General features: G+C 39.6%; 2 protein-coding genes across 2 annotated transcripts in view; one reads left to right on the top strand and one right to left on the bottom strand.

The window, feature by feature from the left end:
* Positions 1-9,602, bottom strand: part of LOC118408351 (gamma-tubulin complex component 2-like) — a 20,815-nt gene extending 11,213 nt beyond the window's left edge. The window contains exons 1-16 of the mRNA XM_035809058.1: positions 9,484-9,602; positions 8,903-8,978; positions 8,391-8,482; positions 8,027-8,084; positions 7,648-7,779; positions 7,076-7,166; positions 6,401-6,495; positions 5,474-5,548; positions 4,971-5,052; positions 4,381-4,458; positions 3,669-3,736; positions 3,209-3,253; positions 2,777-2,869; positions 2,026-2,087; positions 812-926; positions 222-341 (exon numbers count right to left, since the gene is read on the bottom strand). Of these exons, the coding sequence (XP_035664951.1) occupies positions 222-341; positions 812-926; positions 2,026-2,087; positions 2,777-2,869; positions 3,209-3,253; positions 3,669-3,736; positions 4,381-4,458; positions 4,971-5,052; positions 5,474-5,548; positions 6,401-6,495; positions 7,076-7,166; positions 7,648-7,779; positions 8,027-8,084; positions 8,391-8,482; positions 8,903-8,978; positions 9,484-9,536 (1,335 nt within the window). The 5' untranslated portion in view covers positions 9,537-9,602. The remainder of the gene's footprint in view (positions 1-221; positions 342-811; positions 927-2,025; positions 2,088-2,776; positions 2,870-3,208; positions 3,254-3,668; positions 3,737-4,380; positions 4,459-4,970; positions 5,053-5,473; positions 5,549-6,400; positions 6,496-7,075; positions 7,167-7,647; positions 7,780-8,026; positions 8,085-8,390; positions 8,483-8,902; positions 8,979-9,483) is intronic.
* A 346-nt stretch (positions 9,603-9,948) lies between these two features.
* The window catches only part of LOC118408349 (ubiquitin carboxyl-terminal hydrolase 7-like), a 29,328-nt gene continuing 17,075 nt past the window's right edge, over positions 9,949-22,201 (top strand). The window contains exons 1-2 of the mRNA XM_035809052.1: positions 9,949-10,103; positions 17,689-17,823. The gene's annotated coding sequence lies outside the window, so the exon portion shown is untranslated. The remainder of the gene's footprint in view (positions 10,104-17,688; positions 17,824-22,201) is intronic.

Genomic DNA, 22,201 nt, shown 5'->3' with positions numbered 1-22,201 from the left:
CAAGGCCTCCCTCTCTCCCTCCCTCCTCATCTCACCAAGGCCTCCCTCTCTCCCTCCTCATCTCACCAAGGCCTCCCTCCCTCCCTCCTCATCTCACCAAGGCCTCCCTCTCTCCCTCCCTCCTCATCTCACCAAGGCCTCCCTCTCTCCCTCCCTCCTCATCTCACCAAGGCCTCCCTCTCTCGATCCCTTCATCTATCCCTCCCTCCCTCTATCCATACCTTCTCCAGAAACACAGGAATCCTCTCCCGACAGATGGTGTATCTCTGCTCCCAGTAGGCATCGTTGTAATCCTTCTCAATCTTCTCTTTTATCACAGACTCATGCTCCTCAACGATGAACTGTGGGCAGAAAATTTCTCTGGTAAAAATCCTGTTGCCTACAGATACAGTAATGAATTCAGTATGAAATTGTTAGCTTTCTATTGCAGTGTACATCCACTTTTCACGAGTGGTTGTGAACACTGAGCAACAGTCAGTGGTCATACCACAAATTTCATTACATTAAGAGCAATTTTTTCACATTTTGCATTTTGTTGTCTTTTACATAATCATATAAAGTCATGTACCTTCACATTTAGATCCAAACGAAATCAAGAGTGATACAGATCCAGTTTTGGTCCATGTAATGTCGCTCAGCGAATTCCATCTATAGCTAGTTTAGAGGCGTCCAAAGATAATGAATTTCAAATTTCCACCAGCCATAACGACAATCACAGGTACTGTATACAGTAACAATATGACACACAATAAAACTACATGACTGTGCACAAAACAAAAACATCTTTCAACAAACAAACAATTGTCATCACCTCTGCATACGGATCCACGATGATCCCTTTATAGATCCACCGTTCCAGGATCTCAAAGTAGGGAACACAGGCGGCCTGGGTTAGGTACAGGCACAGGTCCTGGGCTTTCGAGTCCCTAAAATTAACAGGTGTCATAAGTATCATAAAAAGGCCATGTTGATTAGATTATATAGATGACATCTAAGCGCACATCAATTTTCAGCCGTTTCCAAAGAAAAAGCAACTTTTCAACCATACTGTAAAACGTACAAACCAGCTGTAAAATAAGCAAATATATATGCCATAGATTAAAAAATCTGAAAAACAGATACTAATGTCATAGAATGCCAAAAAAAGTCATTTCAAAGGTCAAAGAAGAAATGTGAAAGAACAAAATTGAGGACTATTATTTGGTGTACCATACATGTGTGTTTATTCATTTGTGAAACCTTCCTGACCACTTATTTCACAATGATCATTTGTGAAACCTTCCTGACACTTATTTCACAATGAAGACCACTTTTTTTTTGGCAAATTTCTTTTATGTGCATGCTCGCATGAGTTTGGAGTTCCCCCAGGATGTCATCCTGATAACCAAATCAACATGGCCTAATGGATAAACAAATAACCAAACCTTGGTATCTTGTCTCATACTAGGACTCTACTATTCCACATTTTCCTAGGTTTCACTTTTTCCAGGTATCTTTCAAGATGAAAACAGAGTGATGAGAGAAAATTTGCATCTTACAATAATTGTTACAGTAATCTACTGCATGTAGCAAGACTTGCTTTTCCTGCATGGTGATTTTTCAGCATTATTTTCTAAGTTTGAGATCCAACAAATGAAGCTGGCATGGCTTGGGAGGAGTTGTGTTTGATAGATACATGCACATCGAATGGAAATGGCAGACGATGAGTAGGAATACGTGTATATGCACGACTATATATTGTACAAAAACATGTAGATTGGAATCATTCCTCAGCTAACCAACATCTATCGTACCGCAGTCATCTGCCTATAGTTAGAGGCTTTATGATACAAGTTCCGGAAAGTTGGCAGGCTGAACAAAAGTTCAGAAACTTGAACTATGTGGCTCCAGATGTCTTACTGAGGGATGACTGCGGTGCGAAAGATGTCGGTTAGCTGAGAAATGAGTCCACTCTACTTTATACAACATGGCGTCTGTCTAGCTACATAAATCTGAATGTTAAGTAAACCATAGAGAAATATTCACCCCACAAGACTGGCTGTTCTCTCATGCAGCAGACTCAGGACCGCTCCTCCTCGGCAGTCTCCCTGCAGATAAAAAGGACAGAGGGTTTTACTCCATCTGTGTATGTTAACAGATAACAATTACAAATAGCCAACCATGCCCCCTCTTACATGCCCTTTAAAGGTATGCTACGTAATTATCTTTGTGTCCCCCCAAGTTAGACCCTCTTGGCTGTAAGTAACAACTTCCAGGCCTCCAGTAGGCACCCTAGGGGGTGGGCTAATGAGTTTATCACACTCCAGCTGGCTACAGGGGAAGATCTTCTTCTTTTCAAACACTCAATTTTTTTCACTTCAGAATAGGATATAATCATGCACTTAGTCTATTTTGTAGGGTATCAATAAGCTGAGGTTACATTCCCTTCAAAACTGCAAGAAATCTTGCAAAGATTACGTTTTTCAAAAACTCTGGTGCAACTGTCATCAGACACCCCACTGTGCAGTCAGGCACACAAGACACTGATAAGCCAGATGTGGGCGTGTTTCCCTAGGAAGCATGGAGGTCCATGTAGGAAGATCACAGTTTGTAGACATCATCTGACATGTTTATTTGATGCACTGATGTTGCAACTTCTCTCACTGAGCCTTGATATTCAATGCTAAAGGGTAGACTTAGCTTACTATGTAAAGAAATGGCAGGAATATCTACTTTTTGTATTGTCCAAATATTACGTAGCATAGCTTTAACCCTTTCCTGAAGCCACATGACCTACCTTGTTGACAGTTTCAGCGATGGCTGCCAGTATCTCCAAGGTCCTCTTACACGGCTGCACATAGAACCAGAACTTCTGCAGGGACAGCTGGCCCTAAAACGGAGAAAAAAACTTCTCAGTTATCAGCAATCACTTTCGAACATAACTTGCTTTCATGGATGGTGTATAGGAGAAAAAAGGAATATTCCAGTTTTTGACCAATGGCAAACTATCTGATCAATCAACAAATGATCTTTGTGAAAAGATTACAAAGAGTATCCGCTACCATCTGGCAGATGATCAGACTGATCAAGATTAACTTGTTTAGATTCTAATGCAGATGATTACAAAGAAAGAATGAAGATGATGTCACAGGTTTGTAAGATCATATCTTGAAACCAACTGTCCACCTGTGCTGAACACCTGTACTGAACACCTGTGCTGAACACTCACCTGTCTGGACTGATGTTCCAGCTGAGCCACAAGGATCAGATACTCCTGTAAGGTTAACAACAAACATCTTAAGATTCCTAACAAAAAAAGGAGCACTCTTAACTCTTATCAATAAGTGTGCTGAGTTCTTTAATATGTTGAGACATTGCCCTCCTAAAGCAAAGGACACACAAGTTATCAAACTGCACACCATATAACTACCAACAACATACACTATGCATATCAGGGTAACACTAACAATTAGGATGGGATTCTCAGGAAACTCCTAACCTTACGATATAGAATCAGAAGTGCTTACCCAAGGCCTAAAGAGAAGAAGCAAAACTGATAACCAAAGGAGTAAACTACAAGTAGACTTTGCGTTCATATCGATCAAAGGAGACCACAGGGTAGACCGGGACTTGAACCCATACTTTTTGATCCAGAAGCAAGATTGTCGACTAGTCACGGATCAGCTCACCTTTGCCAGGTTCCTCATAGCGGCACAGAGAGCGTGGTTCACCTGGCCGTAGTCTGGCATGGACTTCTCTACAGGAGTAAACAACAACAGTCAACAGATTACATACTGTAAATGTATTTAAGTTCACGGGGATTTAATTTCGCAGTAGCTGGAAAAAGGACTTTTCGCAGTGGTTTTAAGTTCGTGGTAGCACCATGCACTGTAGTCTCTTACTGTCATGGAGAAATGTTCGCGGTGGTTTTGAGTTCGCAGTGAAGCGGCCACTGCAAAAACCGCAAACATTAAACGACAGCGAATCTCCATTAACCTTCTCCTTACTGCCTGACTCCATTACCAAAACACATTTGGTGCCAGACAGCTAGCTTAGCAAACAGAAGGTTAAAAAGATGACAAGGTAAACCCAGTATATAGTACATGTATGTATCTAAATGCGTATACTGCTCGGCTGGAAATACTGGGTTTGTTTGTTTATTACCAAACCTCCATTAGTGTTGACATACAATCACTACTCTTCCTGCATGGAGTCCTTGTCCATAATATACAACTGTGCACCCATGTGGCATCTGTGCAACTAATATTTGACTATGGGTGCACCAGTGCAACTACATAGTTTTGTAGGCTATACAGCATAAATGTAGTATTTGTACACTATTACATGGTTGTATACTGAAATGTAAGTATCAGAGAAAGCACCAAAAACACTGTTGCTGACCTTCCATGAACCTGCAGACTGAAGAGTAGTGGCTACAGACAGGCAGGACTCGGTTCACTAGTTCCTTCATGGACACATCTGCAGGGAACATCGCAACAACAGGACATTTTTTACATTTGTTACACATACGTAGTGGCTACAGACGGGCAGGACTCGGTTCACCAGCTCCTTCATCGACACATCTAGGAAACAATGTAACAACAGGACATTTGTTACATGTGTGGTAACATTTGTTACAAATTAGTAGTGGCTAAAGACGTGCAAGACTCTGTTCACCAGTTCCTTCATCGACAAATCTGCAGGGAACATCGTAACAATAAATACAGCTGCTACATGTATATCATGACATGTGTTCAAACGTTTGTAAGTTTGCTGCAAGCACACTAAAAATTGATACACATTCTTTTTTTTTAATAAAAAAAAAGAAGAAATAAGTACATTGGTACTGATACAAAATTGATACACATTCTTTATTTGCTACTGTTACGTTTGCTAGACACTAGTCTTGTTGTAAGATAATTTTGTCCATTATATTTTTGCAAGACATCCAAGGATATCAAAAGACTGCTTTTATTAGACGTTACTCTTACCCAGGGACGGGTCTACATTGAAGGAGCGGTGTCCGTGTTTGTCGTTCACAGCTCGAGCCTGGATGTACTTTCCATCAACACCCTGTAAACAAACAAACGAACAAACAACAGCAAATTAAGAATGTTCACTGCCATGTTCTGATTTCACTAGCCTGGGTACTATCCTCTATAGTAACAGTAATCTTTTTGATTGTTAATCATGAAAAGATTGCAATGAGCCAGCGGTAACTGCAGGGGTTGGTACCCAGGCTAGTGATTGCACCAGTCAGTCAGTCAGTCCAACCAACCAACCAATCAACCAACCAATGAACCAATCAATCATCAAATACTCAATTGTTTAAAAAGCATTGCAACCAAGAACTGAATTGTGCTTTCTTGTGTATCACAGATTACAGAATTATGAAACAGAGTCAAGGTATTTTTTTCTATTTCGTCCCCATGTTGAAACATAAAACCACTGTTCTATAGAACCAAGTTGAAGGTCAGAAAGGTCAGAGCCTCACCATCATGGTGAACAGCAGGTCCTCCACTACAGCCTGCTCCTGGAGGCTCATGGGAAGGGTACCAAGGGCAACAGGCTGGGGGGGGGGGGGTACAGAAACAAGGTCACTACATATTCATAAAATATGGCGTTATTGTCAAACTTTTCCTTACAAATCTAGCCTTTTCAAACAATGTAGCAAAGCAAGAAGTAGTAGGCATAGGTCAGTCTCATATAGTAGTACGTTTTCTACACTTACATGTATTGTTTTTATGCTTTTACAGCAAGAAAGAGCTTATCGATAGGTCAGGTCATCTCCCCTAATAAAACTTCAGTCTGATATGAGGACGGGAAAGATGTTTTGAACATTTCAATTAAAGTTTGCATAATCTGGTACAAATTTACAAAAGTCAGGGCTCGAAATACTTTTGTCTGCATACCTGCACTGGTGCAGGTAACATTGAAAATTACATGCACCAGACATGTTTTACCTGCACCACTTTGAATTTCGGAAGGATGGATCATACTAAAATTGTTCAGGAACCATTGCTATTTTTTCTTTTATACTTTATCCACACAGTCAATGCAGCTAATAACAATCCATGTTCATCTACATCATATGACATTTATGTATAAAACCCAGTACATGGACCAGTGCAGGTTAGATGCAGGTAGACACCAGAAATACCTGCACAGCTCCAATTTTACCTGCACTAACCTGCATATGCAGGTGGTATTTCGAGCCCTGAAAGTATATGTACAGCACTGAGATACATGTATGAACTATTAGTCTTCCTCACTGTAAATAGTTTTATCAGGTTGGTAAATACTAATATGTAGTAAAGTTCTTCAAACTCAACCACCACAACCAACTTAACTACACGACAAGTCTTCCTGATTCTTAAAAATCAATTTGATCTTTTTGTCAGATTCTTGTCTGTGTACATACATGTTCAGCTGAAGGTTGTGTCTGTCGGACGAAATCTCCCGTCAGGAAGGGTCGTTCATACACCCAGGCTGGCACCGCTAGTGTGTGGGACTGAGCTGGAACACCAACATTAAATTCAAGTTAATGTCCATATATGCAATGACATCAACATTAAAGCATGTTCTAAGTAGTTTAACTCCCCAAAATCGAAGTACAGCTTCTGATTTTATGTTGTTGTTCCAGCTGAGCACCATTCTTTTCCTGAACAAATAAAACAAACAGATGCAAATCTGACTATTTTTCATGAAAACTTTCCAGTTTCCAAGTGTGCAATATTTTTGCTTGTCTACACAAGCTGACAGTGTGTACATGTAGATAGGTTGGCATACAAAACTTACTTAAGCTCTACTGACATTTTGGCAGCTGCTCCACTGCCTTCAACATGGCAATGTAAATGTTCTTCTTTTCATGTTGATGTAACTGTCACAACTTGATGAGTTCAGAGTTCGGAGCATGATATAATGTTTCCCAAAGTGACACCTAGGGACAGGCGGTATGCAACAGATCTTTCAGGTGGGGAGTTTTGTTCAGGTACACTGGCTGGTAGAGGTCCGGACCTGCACCTAAACCTCTGTACCGGTACCTGTACCTGATGTTACGTTTTGGTACGCAGCCCTAGTTCCCATGATGCCTCACCGTTTTTCCTGGCCTTGTCTCTCTGCCTGCGGAGGGACTCTGGGGACAGGATGGAGGAACCACTGGTGGCACTCAGCAGCTTATTCCGCAGCTGCAGATTCGAACAGGAAGAATACAAGTTTGATGCATTTCATGAAGTTTTTTGCTTTTTTACTTAACATACATTTCTTCTTTATAATCCTGTCAATCAGTCAACCAATCATTTTTTCTTTGTCTGCCCTAGTCCCCAGCTTAGTTGCCAGTAAACTGTCACACAGCACTGAAGCAGGTGTTAGAAACCGACTACCACCCAATAGGGCTGAACTGTTACAGTCTGCCATTCAGCGCCAAGGTTAGTTCAATACCACAATTGCCCCAGGTGCGGCTACTGAACTGTATGGTATAAACCTTTCACACAACACTGGGAATAACCCCTACTCTTTTTTGTAAGGGCGGTAGGATCTTAAAAGTGCTTGAGGTGTGGTTCTCCTCAACAAAAACCTCCATTTAACATCCTATCCCAGTGACATCCCTAACCAGAGCTATGGATCTACTCAGATCACTTCTACAGAAAGAGTCAACATCAGTCCCACCTCCGACACTTCCTCCTGGGACATTTTCCCACCGGAGGCGGTTGTCATGGAAACTACGCTGCCCGTGGACGTCAGCGTTCCGCCGGCCTCCGCTGCCCGCTCCTGGGCATTCTGTTCCAGGAACTTCTGGGTCTGGCCAAATAAGGAAATAACAAGAGGCGTCAGCATTTCATAATGATGTTCCAGGAACTTCTGGGTCTGGCCAAATAAGGAAACAACAAGCAGCGATATAAAATAAATAAATAAATAAAACTTGTATGCAACTTTCAAATCATGAAAAAGGCTGTTTTAAAACAATTGTCTGAGATACATAGATATTATGTAACAGTAGAATGAAGAGTAAGTCAGGGTAAGTATCATGATAATTAGTTGTTGTAACCTTGGTTTCCTCAGTCAGCTTGGAGACCAGGAACACCAGCGGGTCCAGCTCACGCACACTGTGGAGGCAGAAATCAAACAAGTTATTCAGGATAACAATATCAATGTTCTTTGTATACAAGATGAAGTGAAGTACACCTACCTCATGGCAATACTGACTGGTTCTACTTAACACTGCAGCTATAGGTGTAGCTGCTGCAATATGGAGCATGTGGTCCTAAACTTAGTCTATATCCCCCTCATTACAGTTCATTGTACAATCATTATGTGACTTTCTTACCATAGGACCTTGCAACCTGATGAAAGCATCCACCTACTTAAGTTACCGCAGGGGTGAGCTTAAGTATTACCAAAACTTGACCTACTTTTTGGACTTGACTTCATCATATTTGCGCTGGAAGTCGTCCGGAGTCTTGGTGAAGGACGCGATCTTCCTCTTGGCACTGTGAGACGATACCTGCATTACAGGAGGGGAAAGTTTGTGTTGAAAACAAAATCTTTCCCACATCTTATGGCAGATAGAGAGTGAAAGTAATCTTGAATCAGTTTTGCTAACTAAAGTGTTCCCCTGGTTGAGACATAAAAAGCCAGACGCTATATTCAGTATTTATAGGTAATCATTGTGCCAGAGAAAGCCCCTACTCTTTTCGACAAACACAGTCGACCAAGGCTTAACATCTCGTCAGTCTTAGGGACTGCAACCCTTTCTGGATCTTTCTGGTAGCCGAGCAATACCAGCCGGTGTCATGAGTTTGCAGCGTCACTGGGAATACAAAATTGTACCAGTTTAACATTTGTTCATCTTTCTAGTTCTACTCATATCATCCCTAAACTTTGATTGGATCAATACAAATGTCCATGAACTTTGACCTCTGACCTGTGTGGTGATGTAGGGGGTCATGTTCTTCAACAGCAGGTCAGCGTAGACCTCCGCTCCCTCCCCGCTGCGAACCCTGCGGAGGAGACAGGCATCATGGAAGGGGTTACACCAGAAACATGGCTGGACGGTGAGTCTGGGGTATGAATATGAGATCTACTCTCATGCCCAGAGCTGTAACATCTTGTGTTTTCACTGTGAACGAGACCCGCAGGTTTTTGATACCCCGGATGAACTTCAATGGCGGGTCAATTGACGATTTGACAAATTAGTGGGGACAGGAAACAAACGGTCAGGTGGCACGGGTAGCACAGGGAGTTTTGGACCCTGCGGCTAGGTACTAGTATTCACCATGCCTTGCAAAAGGCTAATTCTTTATAAACATATCATTATATTCATATGTTATTATGTTATTATTATTGTTAGTTGTACTAGCTGAGTAAAACCGCATATATGGGGCCTTATTTTCATGCTTTTGCATCATATTTCTATTTCCATTTGAATCTCACTCAAATAATGTGACAAAGATGATGATCATAAGTTGACAGTCCAGAGGTGTCCGCTAGTACAAGTTGACTCACTTGAGCAGGTTCTGCAGCTCGCTGACTCGGTGGTGGACTCTGAACTCACTCATGGCGGCGTGCGCTGGAATATCTGACAAAAACAGACGACAAAATTATATTTTTCTTTTGGTCAACATGTACTGTCATATATATTTGGCAAGCAACGGCACCAAAGCGGTAATACGGAAATGGGAAACTTTATCGTGCAGTGCATAGATAAGTTACGTACCTTGTAACTTGCTTTATAAAGTTGTGGCTCTTTTTGATTGCGGAGAAGCAGTTTATAAAGTTTTTTTAGCAAATCTGCATCAACATTTTCTGTCCCCGGCGGCCATATTGGACTTCCCGCCTGTTCCAAGCCTCGCGAGAACCGGCGAGAGGACGGCACTTACAGGGGACAAACCATGTTTGTTACGTAGTTGTTCTATTTTGTAGAAATAATGTCTTCTAATTTAAAAAACAGTCATAGCAGGAAGAAATTAATATTCATCAGATTGCTTAATTTTTTTCATTTCACTTTATCACTGTTTGTGGATTTTTAAGGGACGCCAGAAATTCGAAAGCTACAACAATGGAGCGCCCCTTACCCTTTGACCCAGAGTGCTTGGCCGCCATGTCCATCAGCTGAAGAAGTAGTGGTGGGTAAATTTCTCCGTTTTTCCGTAATTTCACACCTTTGTAGACACTGTAGCGGGGTATTTTACAGCAGATTATATCATAAGGTTTTTCTTAACAAAACAGTGGTGGAGTTAGTGGTGGGTTCCCTCCCTAATGCCTGTAGAAGGTGAAAATAATTTGTCAAGCCGGCCCACTTTTTTCATGCGTGACTCTGGGGCTTTGTAATAATTGCCCCCCTCCCTCACTTTCATTTGGACAAATTACATCCTTGGCGCACGAGCAATATAGGATCCAGAACCACAAGGTCACGGGAGAGACAGGGAAGGACAAATCTGGAGCAGAACTAAGCAGAGTTTATGGCTTCCGTTGCGAGATGCCTGTGTAAAAACATGCGGACAAGTTGGTGAGATTCCTTAGTGATCGCCATGCGCGAACTCGACACGGAACAACATGGAACAAAAACAACCGCTAGGACGGGCGTTTGGCGCCTGAACTCACCGTTAGAAACATGTCTATATTATTTTTATTATCACTGCGGACAGTTTTAGATCGAGAGGGTGATTTTTTTGTGTTATTTGAGGCGTTTTTGTCGGTTGCTATGTTGATAGTTTGTATTTCCTGTGCGTGTCTGTGTGAGTTCCGCATTGACTCTCCAAACAACCACCTGTCTGTGGACGTTTTCCCTGGTTTGTGTCTTGTTAGAAAAAACAACAACAACAGTCTTTTGTTGTGTCATTGGAAGAATTGAAGCTTGTAGCTTTCTTGAAAAGTGGTTGTTTTGTTTTCAATGTTAGCCTGATATTTTTGAAGCACTTTCAATGAATGACAATGGATTTTTGTACCACATGAACATAATGTTGTGAGATGTTTTGTTTTTGTCATTTCAAACTTCAGAGGATTGTCATTTTGGTGTGTTTTAATGTCATCTTTTCCTTATTCTTTCCACAAATGTAGACATTTTAACAAATTCATTGTCAGTCTTTGAATTTCATGAATAAGTAAGATAACACTTCAAATATGCCCTAATGTACTAATTAGGGGCCAATTTACTGACAGCTTTGGGCCAATATTATGTTCCACAGAAATCCCCATTTTTGCCTTGTACAGTGAAGATGTTTTTGATGGTGATGATTAACACAATTGGATAATCCATTGTCCCATTGTCTCTGTCATCCATAACAATGTGTGTTGATTACCCCTCTGCATTGAATGATTAACAAGTAATTTTCACCTCTGTGGCAAATGGACAGTTGGTAGGTTTCAGGCATAACACTTATCAGTATAATGAAAAGGTAAATGCCAGTGTGTATTGATAATAACATTAGACAATGCTAGTGGCAAACGGAAAGTTGTATGGTTTTGATCATAACAGTGGTGTAATAACATTAGACAATGCCAGTGTCCTTGTGAATCCCTATGGAATATCATGACATTGTGTATTCCATTACCTAGATGTGTATTGGTATTGTAGTCATTTAGTGTACCTTGTTACCTGGGTAGGTAAATTTATCAACATATCATGTACATGTTTCTGGTGCATGTCAAAGTCCAAGCAAACTATCATCCTGTTTTGGTGTGACTGGAGGTGGTGGTATTGAAAAAGCATGAGTGTAGAAACAATCTTATTTGTGATTTTTGCTCATTGAACCATTGATTGATTGATTTGTTTGAGTTTGAGTTTTGAGTTTATTTATTCGCACGTAGAACACAAAAACAGAGAAATGTACATTGGATAAAACAAATACTGTGCGGGAGGAAGGGAGGAAGCCTAACGGCTTATGCGAGCCCTCCTCCTATAACGTATGCAATTCTAATGAAATAATTGAGGTGATAAACAATTGATAATAAAACAAGGAAATGTATCAACTAAATTAACACAAAAAAGCCATCAAATAGAGAAGCTAAATAACAATTAAATTATTAAAAGCAGGGAAATATATCAACTAAATAACAACTTAAGCTATCAAATGGAGAAGTTAAGGAAAAAATTATTGGCAACAATTTAAATATTGAAACTATTGTAACACAAATGAAGCTATATAATATAATAGAGAAGCCAAAGTTAACGATTTAAGGAAAAACAAGGATATATCGTAACTAAAGTGACACAAATAAAGCTATTATCAAATGACTAAAACAAGGAAATGTAGCAGCTAAATACCTAATGATTAAAACAACAATTAAATTATTAAAAACAGGGAAATATATCAACTAAATAACAACTTAAGCTATCAAATGGAGAAATCAAGATAAGATGTCAAATGTCAGTGGGAAAGGAAAGTAGGTGATTTTTTAGATTGCGTTTAAAACTAATTATTGATGTTAAACATTTTAGATGGAGGGGGAGATTATTCCAATTAATTATACATTTGTATTTTACACTCATTTGGGCTACTGACGTTCTAAATAGGGGAATATGGAAATGAGCACTTTGTCGAGTTTGGTAATTATGAAAATGAGAATTAAGATTTAGAAGACCATTAAATGTTTCTGGAAGAGAACAGTTTAGGAATTTAAACGTAAATAGCATCAGTTGAAGTCTGTTGATATCAAAAATATTCAAAATCTTAAGTTTTGTAAACAAAGGTGCAGAATGTGCATGAAAACTGGCGCCCGTGGCTGAACGAACAAATCTTTTTTGGAGCAATATCAGGGGCTGTAGTGTGGTTTTGTAGGCGCATCCCCAGACTATATTCCCGTAGGTTAGATACGGGTATATTAAACTATTATATATGGTAATAATGGTTTTTTGAGTAAGAATATGTTTAAGTTTTCCAATGATACCGATAGTTTTTGAAATCTTTTTACCTAACATAGTTATATGCGATTTCCAGGTCAGTCGATCATCAATGATTATACCTAAGAATTTGGCTTGACTCTCTTGAGACAGGGGCACACTTTTTAAAAAGATTTTGGCACTTTTGTTATAGGTTTTATTTCTATTACAGAAAATTAGATAATATGTCTTCTTAACATTTACTGATAATTTATTTGCCTCAAACCACGACATAACCTTTTTCATTTCTTCGTTAGCAAGTTTTACTAGCGTATCAAAATTCGAGTTTGAAAGAAAAAGATTTGAATCATCTGCAAATAGGATAAAGAATATAATTGAGGATGCTTTTTCGAGATCATTTATATAAATCAGAAAAAGTAGAGGTCCTAATATCGAACCCTGTGGGACACCACATTCTATTATTTTGGGTTGTGATTTATTATCGTTAAGAGCTACGTATTGTTGTCTATTGGATAGATAAGACGAGAACCATTTTATTGCGGAGTCACATATACCGTATCGTTTTAGTTTATTGAGTAGAATGGAATGATTAACCGTATCAAATGCTTTTGATAGATCGAGAAAGATTCCTATTGTGTATTCTGAATTATCTATGGCGGTAGAAATTTTTTCCATTAAGTGTATGAGTGCCAGAGAGGTAGAATAGCCCTTTCGGAAACCATATTGATGTTTATATAGGATGTTATTTTGATTTAAATGTTTCAAAAGACGACTATATACTAGCTTTTCCAAGACTTTAGATATGCAGGGAAGGACAGATATTGGTCGATAGTTGTTAACATTTAGTGGGTCACTGCTTTTAAAAATAGGCGTCACTTTTGCGACTTTTAGTGGGTGGGGAACAATTCCATTTTGCAAGGATAGAGAAAGAATATGTGTTAGAGGGGCAATAACATAGGGTAGTGACAACTTTAGTACTTTAGGGCTAATTTCGTCATGACCAGCAGCTGAGTCTTTTAAGTTTTTGACAATATCTGTAATTTCAGCATCAGTTGGTGGCACAAAAGTTGATAGGTTAGAATTTACTTGTAAAGTGATGTAGCTAAGAGGATCTTGTGTTCCTTTTGGGATTTTACTTTCAAGTGTAGGTCCAATATTAATGAAAAAATCATTGAATTCATTACATATTTCATCTTTATTTTCGGTAGTTTTGGTACCAATTTGTATTTTGTTTGGACCAGCTGAGTTGCTTTTGTTACGATTTATAACTTCATTTATCAGGGACCATGTTTGTTTTATGTTACTGGTAGCTTCATTGAACTTTTTGTGGTAGTAATCCTTCTTTGTAGTTTTTAGGAGATGATTTAACTTATTCCGGTATTTTTTATAGATACTGTGGTTTAAGGGCGTGGGGTTCTTGACATATTTAGTGTAGAGCTTGTTTTTTCTGCGTATTGACTTTAACAATCCACTGCTAAGCCAGGGTTTTTTGCGAGAGTGCTGGGAGATTTTTGTAGTTTTCTTTGGGAAACATTTTTCGTATAACGATCCGTATGTTTCGAGAAACTGATTATATGCTTTCTCTGTGTCTGTTTCGTTTAATACGTCGCTCCATACTATTTCTGATAGGGATTGTGTAAATTTCTGAATGTTAGTTGTGTTAACTTGGCGATAAGATATTTTGTCTGCCTGTCTGACTGGCTCGTTTAATTCGGATGAAAGGAATATTGGAAAGTGATCTGATATGTCAGTGATGAGGATGCCAACCTTGATATTGTTGCTACCTGAGTTTGTATAAATGTTGTCTATTAAGGTGGCAGAGTAAGGTGTAATTCTGGTAGGTCTGCATATAAGTGGGTAGAAGCCAGATGAGAACATTTCATTTATATGATCAGTAGTGGGTTGGTTAGTATTGTTTAATAGATTAATATTGAAATCACCAATAATATAACAAGTCGCTCTTTCCCTATTAATATTGTTTATAGATTCCTTTATGCGCTCATTGAATTCTATAATGTCGGTATTTGGTGGGCGATACACACAGCTCAATATTGTTTTTTTCTCCTTCGGGTTACTTGGAATGATCTCAATGGATATGCTCTTTGTGCCTGTGTCATCGATAACAAATTCAAGGTCACCTCGTTCTTGATGATACATGTCGTTTCTAATGTGAGCCTAGAATGAAAACTTTTGGACTTTCAACTCTTATCAGTCATTGTACATGATGTGTTACTCTCATATTATGCACGATGTTTGGTTTGTTTACTGTCTGACTATCGGATGTTGACATGTGTCGCATCTAGTTTTCGGCGGCTCCAGGAATCGTCAAAAAACCTTACGAAAACTAGATATCCAGGATTCGTACTTCCGGTGCCGTCAATCATGGTGATTGACAGTGCAGAAAACAGTAATTATGCACGCCCCTGTTTCCATATTTGGGTCGACCTCGCGATACCTCGCGAGACTCTAGCTGCGAGAGTTTCAAAAGTTGCCCGAACTTCTTGGAGTCGGGATGCGAAGCGCTTTTTACCGGACCGGAGCAATATAGGCAGGTCTATGGGATGAAAATGAGATAGAGAAAACAGTGAACACGTAGCCAGAATTTGTCCTTATAGCCTGGTGAGCGACCTATCTATCTAAAAAAAAATTATGTTTATACGATCACAAATATCTAACCCGGAAGTGACCACTGCCCTCCCCATAAACATTGGGAGACATCTTCCAAGGCTACGAAAATTTTCGCGGTCCCTCTTGACGTGACGTTCGCAGTCAGGTCTGTTTGAGCCGTATTCTGGATATCAAGGACGCGTCCTCCTGTTCAGGCCGTTTTCTGGATATCCAGGATTCGTCCTGAGCGTTCAAGCCGTTTCCTGGATATCCAGGATTCGTCCTGAGCGTGTTCAAGCCGTTTCCTGGATATCCAGGATTCGTCCTGAGCCTGTTCAAGCCGTTTTCTGGATATCCAGGATGCGTCCTCCTGTTCAAGCCATTTTCTGGATATCCAGGATGTGGACCAAGCCTTGTGTGACAAAGGGACGCCATCTGGATGCTATTAATACGTTACCGTGAATGTGTCGCTATACGGAAAACAACAGTAGCTTTATCCCATCTTGACTGCCATTTGTTGATTCATTACGCAAAAAGCATTTTGGGCCTGATACGTAAGTAACATGTAAACATCAAGTTCTGTAACACCAGGAGCTGACAGAATAATTCTACATAAACCTATTGCGCCGGAGATACAAAGATGGCGGCCTTCTAACCACGAAAACAACATGCAACATAGTCCCCGCCCTCGAAAACAGGAAGCTCCACCCCCACGTACACGTTCTGGATAAACAGCGTCGTCTATCCAGGAAACGTCCTGTTTGCGACGATTTCTGGATATCCAGGAATCGTCCTTCTGCTCATGACGTTTTCTGGATATCCAGGATTCGGCATAGTACGAAAATTAGATACTGACGAAAGTTGGATGGTTTGTTTACTGTCTGACTATCGGATGTTGACATGTGTTGTCAAAACGCCCATGATTTAGGGGTGAATCTTGTCCAGTATAAATATAAATTTAACTTTTTTTTTTCAAAATCACTCTCTCTTTTTTAGGTACCATTTCAAAACCTCTGTACTTGTAAATTTTTCAGTTGAGAATGGAAGTAGGCGTAAAGTGCCTTTTTAAAGGGCACAACAGTATAGACTGCTTGGGATTTGATCCCAGAACCTCCAGATTATAGACAACAAACAACCCTAACTTCCTAGCCTGAGTATCATCCTCCGTAGTGACGACTGGCTCACGAATTTTGCTTAGAAATCGAAAGTCGTGAGCCAGCGGTCACGACGGAGGATGATGCTCAGGCTACTAACTTCCACCAACCTATGTGACCTTTTGGAAAACTATGTACTTGTCATATCAGTAAAATCACACAACAGTACTAGTTATAAAAGGACCCTCAAGATTTCCCTTTTGTATTTTAAATGTTTCTAGTAGTATACTCGATGGTTCTAGCTTATTAGCAGATTTGACATATCTTTTGTAACTTACATTCTAATAGCCAATCTTTGATCTATGTAACCATGTAATTTGAAAAGTCAATATTTAAATGCTGAAATTATGGCCTGTTACTAATGGCTGTAAAATTTGTAAATTGCAATTTGGGCTTTCAGCCTTTGATCTTGTGAATTACATAAGGCCACAGCAAGTAAATTAAATGGATGACATCCTCTGCAGACTGCATTTAAATAGTGCGATAGGGAAAAAAAACAAAACAAGATGGGTGAAAAAAACAAGATGGCTACATTTTCAAAAATAGGCACCATAAAGTTGTGATGAATGTTGTAACAAGAATTAAAGGGACAAAACATGGTGTCAGAGCCAACAAAGCATTTATTCCTGTATTTAAGACATATACTGGCGTGGTAAAAGTCACACTAGTGTGGTAGACTGGCATCACCAACAAAGTTGGTAACCACACTCATAGCTTCCATATTGGTGTCACTTTTACAACTATTCAATAAGTTTCATTTCTACAACTACAGTCATGTTGACCATCCCTGCAGAAGAAAAAAATTAATGCGCGCTGATGTCATCCATAAAATTTACTTGCTGTGGCCTAAAGGAAATGCCCAAGAGGGAGATGGGTAGATCAGATCTTCAACACACTCAAAGGGCCAGAGCCAACTGGAGAGAGTACGCCCAGGACAAATGGAAAAATCTTACTTGCCCGATTGGGCAAGTAGAGTAGGTCATGCACTTGCCCAAACAGCATTTTCACTTGCCCTGGACAACAGGGCTAGTGGACTTGTCCAACCCTGTGATTGATTGAAAGTTACATGTATAGTTCTTTTATAAAATTGTTCCCTGTAATTCCCAGAGCTGGTTTGTGCAGAGTGAAATCAGGTCACCATTGGGTGCATCGTGAGCAGTCGAGGGAAGCTGACACTACCCGAGGACTCCCCCTCTCCCGAAACCCCCAGCAGAACCTCATACAACAGCATCAAGAATACAGGTAAACCCCCAAAACAGACCCTCCTTCGCTAAATTCTGAGATATTGCTGAGATAACTGAGATAGATTTAAGAAATAGCAACAAAATTTGCTAAGTCTTCAAGGTGTATACTACCAACAGTTGTATTGCTTATGTATAATGTCGGTAGGGAGCTCACTAAAGTGCATTCACTTAAGTTTTCTGTCGCAGAAAAACATTGTGTATCATGCAAAGGTACATGATATATACAGTCCACCCTGTGCAAGTGACCTATTCTACATAAGTCATAAGGACCAACTTTTTTTTGTGGTCCTTTATTTTTCCCATTGACACAAGCATTAAGAATCTTGTCTGTAAAGACCACTTGACAAAGACCAGAGTTTGTCAGTCTCTTGTGGTATTATCGGGAAGTTAGGTACATGTGCATGTACAGGTATATGTAATGGTTAAGGATGACAGCTTCACATACATGTACATCATTGTGGCAGTTTTGTGTCAGAGAAACCACATGAGACCAAAGAGTACTCTATGGTAAATCTGTCTAATGCCTATGACTCAATCCAGAGTGTTGTAAACTTATGGGAGAATGCTTTTTTTTTAACAGAGCGATATGTACTACATGTCATGTAGTTATGTTATTGGTAGTGGAGTTAACTTAATCATTAATGTGCAAAAATACAAGGTTTTATTTTCTCAGCATGTATATACGTACTGCAGAATGCTCATCTTAACAGTGATATGTACTAGTAGTGTTATTAGTAGAGGAGTTAATGTGCGAAAATACAAGGTTTTATTTTTTTCAGCATGACAGATAATTCACCATGTATATTAACCCCTTTATAAATTATAGGAAAAGTTGTTGCAATTTAGATCAAGAGTGCCAAATTCACCATGATGATAGAAATAACTTAGACATTCTACAGTACGTAGTGTACATTGCTATGCTGACTTTATTGCCCTGGCTTAACTGTTATTGAACTTTGAAGTGCATTCAATTTACATCATCTCATATATAATTTGTTGTACATGTAGGTGAAGCTGTCATATTAGCAACATATTAGACTCCCAAATTTTGGCAGGCACAACTTGTAATACTCTACAGTGAAACCTGTCTATAGGGGTCACTCAAGGGACTGACCAAATTTGGCCCCTATGGGCAGGTGGCCCCTATAGGCAGTATAGCCAAAAAGGTACATTTCACCACAAGCAATAAGTGACAAGGTATTCAGCTTCCGTTGAGATACTGAGTATTTATTGACAATATTATTAAGGTTATACATTTAAACTAAATATGAGTTTAAAACAAACAGTTTAATCAAATAGATTTGTATTACTACTACTGCTACAGCACTGTAGCTGCTCCCTTATTTCTGTATAGTCAAAATGTATGTCAATCATGACATTAGAAGACAGTGTACTTATAATAATTTAGACATGATTAACACTAATCTGAGTCCGACCGACACCTGCTCCGAAATCAGCCGCTAGTTGACGGGGGGAATTGCCGTTCTCGGAACGCCGAATGACCAACGTCAATGCGTGTCCCTCGGGAGTCGAAGCCTTCGACATCGTATTTCTGAGTCAAAACTGACAGACATTTGCTTGGTTCTCTTGTCTGAACACGAAGTCAGCGCCGCCATTTTCCTTTGTTCCTCGATCGATCTTTTCTGAAAAAAAGTGAACCCCGCGTGGGTTTAGCGCGGCGTAACGCGGCCGGCCAGTCGCGCCGGTGACCGCTATCGGCAGTGTTGGCATAGCGGCCGGACTGAAAATCGGCTGGCCGCGACCGCATTCGACAGGTGACCGCTATAGACTATTTCTTAATGCTTACGTCAATGGGAAAAATCCAAGGGACCGACAAAAAGTGACCGCAATGGCCAGGTGGCCCCTATACTCAGGTGACCCCTAAGGCAGGTTTCACTGTATCTTCAAATCCAACATTTAGAAGCCATAAATATCTTGTCCCATTGTCATTCTATCGTCAGTCTCCCATTGTGTTCACTTCTATGGTAAGTCATTAGTGTTACATTAGCCACACCTTTTCCAAGATACACCCCTGAATACCTGTACCTGTAATTGCTCCTAGATGGCAACACCTGTAGTTATGCACACCTGAGTAGGTGCGATGCGTCACCTGTTTGAGGACAGGTGAGGTAATTAATCCCAGGTAAGTGCATGTGTCAGCTGAAGTGAGCAGAGCGTAACGATGCCAGGAGAGCACAAAGGGAATTTACATAGTGGCAAGGTCATGCATGTACATGTACAATATACCTCTGCCATGGTGTACATAATGCAACTTGCTCAAAATACCTTCTCGCACACTTGCAAATACAACCACAGTTATAGTTTTTAATTTGAAAACCACGAATACAACCACAGTTATAGTTTTTAATTTTAAACCCACGTAATAGTTTTTAAGTTTTAGTTTTTAATTTTAAACCCACGTAATAGTTTTTAAGTTTTAGTTTTTAATTTTAAAGCCACGTAATAGTTTTTAAGTTTTAGTTTTTAATTTTAAACCCACGTAATAGTTTTTAAGTTTTAGTTTTTAATTTTAAACCCACGTAATAGTTTTTAAGTTTTAGTTTTTAATCTTAAACCCACGTAATAGTTTTTAAGTTTTAGTTTTTGATTTTAAACCCAGTTTTTACTTTTAAATCCAGGTAATGCAGTGTGCAACATGGAATTTTGCAGTTGGAACAATGTTTTCCCCCACCTACGTACACAAGCTTTTGTATTTATTTTTTGAAGAGATAAAACATAAGTAGCTTCAAGTAGAAAGCAATAACTTGGAAGTGGGGCAGCCTGAAATGTTGATGGCGGGAATTTACATAGCTACAAGGTCATGCTTCTTCTGTGGTGTGCATCACACAGGGCTTGAAATACTTTTTTCTGCATACCTGCACTGGTGCAGGTACGTGTAACACTGAACATTACCTACACCAGACAAATTTTACCTGCACCACTCTGAGTGTAGGAAGTATGGATCATACTAAAATTGTTCAGGAACCATTGCTATTTTTTCTTCTATATTATATAGGTGGTAACAGTAAATAACAATCCACATACACCTACATCATATGACATTTATGTATAAAACCCAGTACATGGACCAGTGCAGGTTAGGTGCAGGTAGACACCAGAAATACCTGCACAACTCCAATTTTACCTGCACTAGCCTGCATATGCAGGTGGTATTTTGAACCCTGTCACATTAACAGATGAATTCACCTGTAGCACACTGAAGTACATGTAGCTGTTTGGATACCAATTCTGTATGGGTTATCATCAGGTTTTGGGTTAGGCAGCAGAAGAAGGTTGAGTCAAATTGATCAAATTTTTGCATTGCCGCGCCAGCGGCAATGCCTTATGCCAGCTTTCTTCCATGGTTGGATCAATGGACGGACCTTTTAACCCAGCCCTTCCAAAGCCCCTTCCAAAGGCCCTTCTTTCCTTGCCGAGTTTCATGGCTTAGTTAGACAATGGTACATTCCAGGCGAGTATTAAAACGCTCTTCTAGACGCATGTTACTGTATGTGGTCCAGCGTAATAAATCTATGCTTTAACTCACCATGTTTATATAAAGATATATCACAAATTGCATCAGAAGGAACTTATTTTGTAATGAAAAATAATGCATATTCATTGTGGGTCAAAAAGTTTTACAAAACCTGTTTAATGTGCCAATAATTCATGTGACATAAATTATGATAATGAGGTAAATTTCCAATATCCCCTTTTGCTGCATTTCCTACTGAAGAAGCTAGGTGTCGCTCTCAGCAGTTCAGTCATAAAATACGCGGCAATGCACAGCTTTTCTTAAAAGATTTCTTGTTTTTCATCATTTTTCATTCTGTTTTATATGAATGTTTTATTGCATTTCAATGCAAATACATGGAAATTGATAAGAACACATGAACTGATACATGCATAAACAATGGATTCAAAGGATTGAAAAATACTACTGTATGAGTAATACAATACAATACATCTGGTGTATTTCTTGCACCCAAAGTGTGAGTACTGAGGCTGAATTACGTGCTTGAGGCGCCTCCTCGAACACGGGACCCCCGTTTAATTTCCCTTCCATAAGTCGAATTCCTGAGTACTTGGTTGGGCTCCATCAACTTCTGAGATCAAGGGGAAAACACATGATTATACGTAGTTTATTTATTTATTTGTTCAGCTGTAATATACGTAGTGAATAGAAAAGTCAACACAAGCGGAGACAACAATACAATTAAAATCAAATTGCGTTATTAAAAGAAAATGAAAAACAAATGACAAATGGAGCAAACATAAAAGAATCGACACCTAGCTTCAGTGTAAAGTAGAACCAGTCAGAAGTGCCCTAAAGCCCTGTTTACAAATCAAGAATTTAGCTCGGCCGAGTTGTCAGC

Source organism: Branchiostoma floridae, unplaced genomic scaffold, assembly GCF_000003815.2.
Source record: "Branchiostoma floridae strain S238N-H82 unplaced genomic scaffold, Bfl_VNyyK Sc7u5tJ_1578, whole genome shotgun sequence".
Lineage (NCBI taxonomy): Eukaryota > Metazoa > Chordata > Leptocardii > Amphioxiformes > Branchiostomatidae > Branchiostoma > Branchiostoma floridae.
Note: the sequence above shows the minus strand (reverse complement) of the source record. Positions and strands in the feature narration are given on the sequence as shown.